Source organism: Lactuca serriola, chromosome 5 (genome assembly GCF_051521515.1).
Source record: "Lactuca serriola cultivar US96UC23 chromosome 5, Lser_US96UC23_V15, whole genome shotgun sequence".
NCBI classification, from domain to species: domain Eukaryota; kingdom Viridiplantae; phylum Streptophyta; class Magnoliopsida; order Asterales; family Asteraceae; genus Lactuca; species Lactuca serriola.
The window spans coordinates 351,856,235-351,866,322 of record NC_136412.1 but is presented as its reverse complement, the minus strand read 5'-3'; the positions used below and the strand labels follow the sequence as shown (position 1 = coordinate 351,866,322).

Genomic DNA, 10,088 nt, shown 5'->3' with positions numbered 1-10,088 from the left:
GAATCCTTTAAAATCAGCAACAATTTGACAATTATTTTGGTGATTCTTAATTTACGATATATTTGAATTCAAATTTGATTAAATTATGTCTTTTACTTTTACTATGGTCTTGACTGATATCCGATTATTTAGAAAGAACAAGAGGATCAATAGTTCTAACCAACTTCAATTCTTCAATTCCGTAGATACAACCTTCTTCATATTCCTCCAAACGCTAACTGTGTCTCTGCAAACACTAACTATGTGTGTGTGTGTTGATTTCGTAACTCATCAAATCCGATTTCGGCATGACTGGTTTCTCGCATTTCGTCACTCCAGGACGAACGATATCTGTTAGATTTTTCTTTTTCATTAATCTTCTGATTTTCTCTTAAAAATTTGGAGTTCTTTGTTACATAATTCAAAACCCATATTTAGGGATTTTTAGATTCTCTTCATGAATTTCCAACCACCTAACTGTAAAATAGATTTGATAAATTTATCAGTTTTTAACAAATCTGGTCTGTGAACAAGATAATAAAACTAATTGGGGGATTATTAGATTATTTTTTGTGATTCAAAGTTGATAGGTTTGAAGATGCATACCAAATGCTTGATGAAATGCTTGAAAGAACCTGTAAGATTTAGTTTGACTTCATGATAACTCTGTTGCTTCATTAGCTAACTTTTCAACATTGAGCAGACAATATAAGAACTTAGACTAATTAGAAACTCAAAGTTGCAAAACTAAAAATAACAGACTTGTATTAAAGAATAAAAATGTTATAAAGTTGTAGCGGAATTATTGCTTCACTCTTTCTTGGAATTTTCTCAGACAATTATCCTCATTAGTAAAACCTTTTCCTTTTCTATGAATTTTATTTTTGTTAATTACGAATTTTGGTAAAAAAAATGTATTTTTTTATCACCATGGACAAAGATCAAAATTTAGTTTACATATTGGAGGTTCGGTTTGCGGATCCAGATTTTACATATTGGAGGTTAGGTTTGCGATAAAGGGTGTTGCTTTGAGTTTCTCACCAGGCCTTTCCAAGCTCTTAAGGAAGTCTTGGGGTCAACTTTGACCATTTTCCGCTAATGGGTTTCTCCTTATGTTGTTTTTAATTTAAGAAATTTCAATTTTTGTAACATCGACTACAAATTGAATATTTTATAATACATTAAAATAACTTTGTATTTGTTATGATAAATAATTTAGCAAAATAACATGTCATTTAAAGTTGAATTGTATGAGATTTAAACTTGTGGCACTAACTTAATTTATTAAAATTAATAGGTTATAACACGGGTATTATACGGGACAACGTAAAATAACTTTGAAAGTTAGTAAACCTTAAAAATAATAATACATTTGTCAACGGTAAAGTAAACAGTAGTAAAAGGGTATTAGCCCTTAATCATAGATAAGAAACAAAAAATAGTCATAAAAAAATTTCTATATATGATAACAAAGAAATTGAATGATTAAATGTTGATTCTACGCTTTCATCTTCAAATACTTCTTCGACGATGTTCTTCAATTTCGAATATGCTTATCACCTCTAAAATTTGTTATTTTTCTTATTGCACAATGCAACATATTGGATATCAATGAGGAGGTCATTTATTTGTATGATTCTAGAAATCCATCTCGTCGGGTCACAAATATAGCATTGTCGTGTGTGTATCATCGATTTTTGCATTCTGGTCAAAGTAAGAGGATGGGCGGCGACGCGAAAATGGAGTTGTCATGACACGGCTTCTTGATTTTTGGCAACTTTATGATTTTGATCCTTATGAAGTCCATATTTTCCTTATACCCTTCAACTAAGAATTTATTTGTAAAAATATGATTTCAAAGGAGTAATAAAACCATGAATTTAAAGGGGTGATAAAAAAAAAAAGTAAAACCATGAATTTAAAGGAGTAATAAAAAAAGTATTTACCTGATAGAAATCCTGATTATTTAAGATTTGTCAATAGTCCAAAAGTAATTGTTCATGGTGTTTGCACACGAAAAAAAGAACTGTGTTTTCCGGTCCAAGAATAGCCATAAAATGAAGTAGAATGCTTTTTCTAGTAGGTTGCAATAAAAAAGTTATTTGTCGGTAAAGTAAGATGCTATAAGATGCTATTTTTGGTCCAAAAAACAATAAATAAAAAGTAAAATAATAAATAAAAATGGTTTACAGTCCCAAAGCAATAAAAAAGCTTTGTCTTTCACTCCTAAAAATTGACCGGTTTTAAACAAACGGTTAAATCTTCAACTGAGGGTATCTAGAATTTTTTGGGCTCTTGACATTTTTGTACCTGTTCCCTTAATGAATGTTGCTTGTTTATCGGTCTCAAGTTGTCTTGCTTTGGTTGGTTTGATTTGTTGGTCTTGACACATGCAATTATGTTTTCCTAGTTTGGTAATTTAGTGCATTTTTGGTGCCTTTGATGTTTTTGTCCTTGACCTGTTTTTTCAGAAGATAGCGGATTCTTTGACTACCGCTATTTTTCCGGCAGCCTTGTAACGCTTTATCAACTCTGCAAATATATATATATATATATATATATATATATATATATATATATATATATATATATATATAGAGAGAGAGAGAGAGAGAGAGACAAAATTGCAAAAATGGTCCTTGTGTTTGTCAAAATTATGTGCTTTTGGTCCAAAAAGTTTTGGTGGTGCACCAATGGTCCAGTTTTGGATACTTTTAGTGTTTTTGGTCCTTATCAGCTTGAAAAGACTATCATGCCCTTATATTTATTTATTTTTATTTTTGTATTTCATCAAATGTTTTTAATTACTTAAATTTGAGAACCCCCCCCCCCCACCATATTCCTTTTCGTACAAAAGATCCTCGAACATCATCAACGTCGTCTGCAGAAGCCTTCCACCGTCGACAATCTCCCGGTTTTTGTTGCGTCCTCGCTACCAAAGAGCAGATCCAATTAATAACCCTTCAGATTCAACTTCTTAAGAGTGCTCACAGCTGGAAATCACCTGATATTGGAGCAATGTTTGTTAGTACAATTTTTTGACCTTCAGTGATTTCCTACTGAAGACGATGGATTGTGGGTGTTCGGTTCAGTTCTAAAGGAAAGTTTTGGGTATCGGTGACTTCGTTGACCAGCTGCGTGCTCTTCACCTTCATCTCCTTTGGGTGTCTCATAGGGTCAGATCGGGAGAGCCAAAGAATCAACCTCAGCAAGGATTTGTTAGAGGCAATAGATGTGGATTGAGCCCTGATGATCTTGTAATCAATTTTGTTTGTAATCAATTTTGGGTTTTATGAACTTTAATTGTGCAATATTATAACTTCATCGTTCTCTACTTTAACAATCCGGGCTACAAGGGAGTTGATCGGGTATCATTAGGTCAAATTACATCGGGTTGAAGATCACATACCCAACTGATTTTTTTTTTGGGTTGAATCAGTTCTAAAGCAAATCCATGGATGCTACTGAACCTAAATAGCTCACAACCTCACCCTTACCCACGATGTTGAAGGTGTGGACTTCTAAAAAGTGTTGCTCCTATCTTCGATTGTACAACTGATCGACATCATCCTCTCGTTGTCATCTCTATCTCAGATCCTCTAAAAGTGGAGGTCGGAGAAATTGACACCAGGGCAATAATTAGATCGGTTGAAGTGGTCTCGTAGATCGGTTCTAAGGAGGTAGCATGCGGCAACGATTAGATCGGTTCTCCAGTTGTTGAGCCACCACCTCCTCCTGTCTCATAGATGGTGATCGAAGATGGAGCAGAGAGAAAGAGGGTGGGATTTTTTTAGGCTTCCATGGCAGATCCGACAAATGGTTGTGGTGGTCTTCTAACGGTGGTAGTCTGGCAGGTGGTGGTGTTCAGCAGGCCGCAGTGGTCCAGAAAGTAGTGGTCTCCAACAACAATGAAGAGAGAGAGAGAGAGAGAGAGAGAGAGATGCTGATCGGGGATGGGGAAGAGAGAGAGTGTAGGTGGGTTAGTAGGAAGTAGGGTGGGGTGGGGTGGGTGTGATATTTCTTTTTTTGTTTTTCTTTTAATTAACAGAGTAAGAAAATAATTAAAAAAAGTTAAAAAATAAATAATGAAGGACATATTTGTCATTTTAGGTAGGGTGTGGACCAAAACCACACAAAATGTCAACCATAGGGACCAAAACCACACAAGGTATCCAAAATAGGACCACCCATGCATCACCAAACTTTTTTGGACCAAAATCACATAATTTTGCCAACCATAGGGACCATTTTTGCAATTTTATCATATATATATATATATATATATATATATATATATATATATATATATATATATATATATATATTAAGCTTTTATTCATAGACTTATTAAGTAGTAAAAACACAAAAACATGATCAGGTTGAGCAAGACGGAGAGCTTGGTCGAATTTATAGACTTATTAGGCTGTAAAAACATGAAAATTTAAATATTCAAGGGTTACCTTGTCACACCCTAAGTAAAAAAACAGATTTCTTGGAGTAATAGGTCTATGAATTCGACCAAGCACACTGTCAGATTAATAAGAAATGGATTAAATATGAGATGAAAAGATGTCAAGTTCTTAATTGCAAGGAAATATAAGTTAAGATAGTAATATGAGAAATGAACGAAGGAGGAGTACAAAAAAAATAAATGCTTTATTTTAGTGTAGTTTAAGTCATTAATCCAAAGACTTCACCAGATTTGAAAAAATAAATATAAATAAATAGGGAATATATCAGAAGCCTGAAGAGAATTTATCACCACCAAGGTCAACATCTTCAAGGGATTTTACCAGCAAGAATGCAATATAACCTCTCTTCAACACATTAATATCCATCTTAGTCCGATCAGTTGCTTGTATCTCCACCTGGTTACCCTACATTTAATAAGAAAATAGTGTAACATCCACCTTTCAATCTACCACCTGAATCATAAAGATTATACGAACCCAAAACTTGATTACCTTACAATTAATAACAAAAGAATGTCAAAACAAAGAAAAAGAAGTACCCAAAACCAGAAAGGTGTATGATAAATGATTATTAAAGTAAAAACAGAAATACCAAACATGATATGCATCATCTTGTGATGTTTGAACTCAATGGATTCGAAGCTCCAATCAATGGCAGAAGATGGTGATATGTTGGTGGCGGTGACTTAATCGATGCAAAATAGAAAAATGAAAGAAGATATGGCTTCCAAAAATATCGATCCAAGCTTTATCCTAACGATTCTTCATTGAGGCATCAGGGATGAAATTTCATTTTTGGGCACGGATTAAAGTTGAACAACAATATAAAATGAATATGGCATTAAATTGATGCTAGATCCAGAATCCGCTAAAGTGAATGTCTTCATGGAATTTCCAAATTCACAAGGTAACGTCAGACGTCCTGGATCTCCCATCTTTGTTGGTATTACTTCCATGATAACCGCTGGACATTTTTCATTAAGAACAACATTCAAAGTCTTTTCTAGTTGTTGACGAGTGTCGAGAAGGTCTTGAAGGCATTTCGCATACTCGGGCATTTTAGCTATTGTTTCAATGAACAGAATATTAATTGGAATACCCTTACTTGGTTGATGAACCTCTTATGCTCTTGTTCCAATGGATGTGATCTTGCTTAAGAAGGATAAGGTAACGTAGGTTGATACAGTTTAACAAAAGAATTATTTTTTGAATTATTTTGATCCCATGATATGAGAGGTAGCTGCTCATGTTATGCATCCTGGGCACCATATTGTCTTTCTTCTTCGATCATTGCTTCTTTTGGTTGTGAATCGGGCTGCCTCGATTCTTTATTTAAGATTACTAGAGACTCAGAGATGGTTTCTTCTTCAGTGGTCATGGCCATAACGTGAGGTTGTGGTTTTGGATTACGATTTCTGGATGGTAACCGTTCGTTAACGAGTTTAGTCAATTTCCCGAGTTGAGTCTTGATGTTTTTAATGGAATCTAGTTGGTTTCTAATGGTAACATCAGTAGCATCATGTATTTTTTTTTCAGAAGTTTCCATGAATCTATTAAGCAGCGACTCAAAATCTGGTTTCTTATCGGGTGGTGGTTGTTAATTTCGGTAGAAGCCCTCGTCCGGTTTGCCGATACTTTTCTTCGTTTTGCTTCTTGTATTCTTTATATGGAAACCATTCCCTCTTGGGCTTCTTCCAATCTTCATCAAACCGGTCACCACTAGAGTATCATACTTGAGCTTTTTGGATCCCGTTCTCATGCAAATCGCAATCTTTCGTTAAGTGTGGTCCATTGCAATTGTCACACCACACTTGTATGGCATGAATAGACCCATCTTTGTCATCCTCCAGTCCATATTCTCGAGTTTCACCATCGCAGATGCTAAATCCTCTAAATCTCCATTGCCTTTTCTTCTTGTAACGTCCTCTTGAGGGTTGTGGTATTCTCTAGAGTGCTTCGCGAATTCTTCTATTAATTCTTTGATAGTAACATGATTTTTATTCGTCATTGGTCCTTGAGAATCAAGGAGTTGCCTTGTGGTTACATTCACCAATCATAAAATATGGAAACTTCTTATTGAACATTGAGATTGTGTTGAGGGCAATTTCTGAGCAATCCATTGTATCTTTCCCTATGTAGTTATTGCGGTCCAAAATCCAATACCGGTCACTTGCCGTGATTCAAAATAGCGATTTTCCTTGGTGGGATAGCGGTATATATATATATATATATATATATATATATATATATATATATATATATATCAACCTTCATGAAAAGTGTCAAGTTGTCAAACAAAGAAGTGAGTGTCTAAAAAAACCATTGTTGTTTCCGTAGTTAGCTTCTTCCGATTAGGTCACAAAGGGGAAAGAAAATATATTGGGCTAAGACTACTACAAATTAAGGGTTGGTCCATATCAAATAACATATTTTTTTATAAATAAGTAAAATTAGCCCAATAATATACCTAAATGTCAAATAGCGGGAAAAAGTGGGATATCGGATTAGAAATTGCGGTGAAATAGCGGATTATCTCGTCTTATCTCGGTGATATTTAAGTCTCCGATATTTGTGATCGCTGTTTCAAACAAGTATTTTGTTAAACCCCGCGAAACGCTATCCCACCGAGATCTCGGCGCAATTAACTGCCTAGATCTTTCCCAAGCTTCATATAAGGGTTGTCATCATTTTTTCGAAATTAGCAATCTTCATTTTGAGCTTGGCTATCTTTGAAGGATGACTAAAATTATCTATGAATGCTTCCTGAAGGTTGGCCCAAGTTCTAATAGTTCTAGGATTTGATGAATCAGGTGTGCAGGTTGATGCTCGATCGATCAACTATTGTGTTCGTTGATGATATCTTGGTGTATTCCAAGACTACGGAGCAACACAAGGAGAACCTTCAAGAGCTTCTTAGGGTCTTGAGGTGAGAACGACAATATGCAAAGTTCTTGAAGTGTGAGTTTTGGTTAAGAAAGGTCCAGTTCTTGGGGCACCTCGTTAATCACGATGGGATTTTGGTCGATTCGGCCAAAATCGAGGCGATTATACAGTGGGAGGTCCCGAAGTCTTCTTCGGAGATCAGGAGCTTCTTGGGATTAGTAGGGTATTATTAGAGATTTATTCAATACTTCTCCATGATTGCAGTACCCTTCACTCGTCTGAAGAGGAAGGGTGTGGATTTCTGTTGGGGGCCTGAGCAGCAGGCTGCATTTGAGGCACAGAAGCAGAAGCTTTGTGAGGAACCAGTGTTGACCCTCCCTGAGGGTGTTGAGGACTTTTTGGTATTATGTGATGCATCCATCAACGGTTTGGGAACGATGCTTATGTAGCGTAAGAGGGTTATCGCTTATGCTTCTCGACAGCTAAAGCCTCATGAGGTCCGCTATCCGACTCATTATCTGGAGTTGGGAGCAGTGATGTTTTCTCTCATGTTTTGGTGGCATTATTTGTATGGGGTCTGGTGTACTATCTACACAGATCATAAGAGTTTGAGATATCTCATGGATCAACCGAATCTGACTAAGAGACAACATAGGTTGCTTGACGTGGTCAAGGATTGTGACTGCAAGATTATGTATCACCCCGAGAAAGCGAATGTGATAGCTGACGCTTTGATCCACAAGACGGATAGTTTCTCTATTGAGATTTTGTGTATGACAATATTGGTTGATCTTCGCTTCTTGATCTTATTAGGGAGGCTCAGGCCAATGGAGTCAAGAAGGAGAATTAGAAGCAGGAGAGGCTCAGGGGTGAGGTTGACAAATTCGCCACTGACAATTGTGGATTATTGACCCGATATGGATGTGTCTAGGTGTCAGGCTTTGGTGGGGTCAGGCAGACAGTGTTGGAGGAGGCGCACAAGTCCATGATTTCGATACACCCTAGATCCACCAAGATATATCGGGATTTAAGGCTTAGTTATTGGTGGCCGTGCATGAAGAGAGAGATAGCCTAGTATGTTGAGAGGTGCTAGACTTGTCGGATGGTCAAGGCTGAACACCAGAGGCCGCATGGAAAGCTGCAACCATTGGAGGTTCCCATGTGGAAATGGGAACATATCACTATGGATTTCATCGCCAAGTTTCCTAGGACAGCTAAGGGATTTGACGCGATATGGGTTATTGTGGACTGTCTGACCAAGAACGCGCACTTTCTAGCCATTCGAAAGAGTTCTTCGGCCAAGAAATTGGTTGATTTGTATGTGCGTGAGATGGTTGCTCGACACGGTATTCCAGTATCTATTGTATCAGATCGAGATGTTCAGTTTACATCTCATTTTTTGGCCGAATTTCCATGATGAACTGGGTACGAGGTTGCATCTTAGCACTGCTTATTATCTGCAGACTGACGGTCGGAGTGAGTGGACCATTCAAACTCTTAAGGACATGTTAAGAGTCTGTGTCATAGACTTAGATGGGAGCTGGGAATCCTACGTTCACTTAGCCGATTTTTCTTACACCAACAACTATCACTCCAGTATCGGTGTGCCGCCTTTCGAGCTTCTCTATGGGAGGAAGTGTCGTACCCCAGTATGTTGGGGAGAGATTGGTCACAAAGTATTGGGAGGGACCGAGGTAGTCCTTCAGACGTCAGAGCTCATCCATCAATTTAGGCAGATATTGCAGACAACTCAAAGTCGGCAGAAGAGTTATGCAGACAAGTATCGATCTGAGTTTGAGTTTTAGGTCGGTAACATGGTTTTGCTGAAGGTATCTGTAACACCCACAGATCCGGGCTAACCAATTTAGAGATAATAGGGGTCGAAAATGACTTTTCTACAAAAGATTATTTAGAATAAATAATCTTAATCAATTTTTAGAATATGTCTCAAGGGTTCCGTACATATAAAGAACGCCAAAATCCGAGTTATAACAAAGAAGTTATGGCTCGTCGGAGTTTTTCGGCAAAACCGACATGACACCGGGAGATGTAAATAGTGAATTTACGATAGAGGACTTTTTGGCCTTAGTGGTCTAAACAAAAGTTGTAGTATACGTTAAACCGAGAACATACAAAAAAAGAACGCCCAAAATCTAACTTAGTATGAGGAAGTTATGATTTTTCGAAGTTTCAGCTTAGCAGTGTACGGCCCGAAACTCGAACTTTAGTTCGAGCAGTTTTTGGCATACGCGACCTAAATGAGAGTTAAATATCTCATTAATAGGAACTCAACGATAAAAATACAGACGAAAACGGAGTCCGTATGTAGAAGTTATGAATTTTACGCGGACATTTAATAGTATAATCTCCTCCTACTGTTAAATTTAATATCAGTCGAGAATTAGCCAATGGAGTCTAAATGAAAGTTGTATATCTTGTTGTTACCTATGTGTGGAAAAAAAGAACGTTGAAAACGGAGGTCGTATGCAAAAGTTACGGGGTTTAGAAGTCGGCAGGGTGCTGCTGCAAAAGGGGTGACGTGGTTGAATATGGGCCAAGGCTTTCTCCCCAAGAAAAGCCATCAGGTGATGACACATGGCACCGACTCGGCGAGTTCGTGAACCGACTCAGCAAATCCATTAGGAATTCAGCCTATAAATAGAGGTGTCGGGTTCCCTCATTCTTCACACATTTCCTCTTCCACTTTCTCTCTCTAGCCTCCCTTAAGCCCCTAAAGTCTAGGTAAACCCCCTA

General features: G+C 37.2%; 1 protein-coding gene across 1 annotated transcript; it reads right to left on the bottom strand.

Annotated features, from left to right (window-relative positions):
- Window positions 1-4,715: 4,715 nt before the first annotated feature.
- Window positions 4,716-5,509, bottom strand: LOC145051127 (uncharacterized). Its single transcript, XM_078999256.1, has 2 exons — window positions 5,273-5,509; window positions 4,716-4,856 (listed from the first exon to the last, which is right to left on the bottom strand). Exons 1-2 carry the CDS (start codon window positions 5,507-5,509, stop codon window positions 4,716-4,718), a joined length of 378 nt encoding a protein of 125 aa, XP_078855382.1.
- Window positions 5,510-10,088: the final 4,579 nt, after the last annotated feature.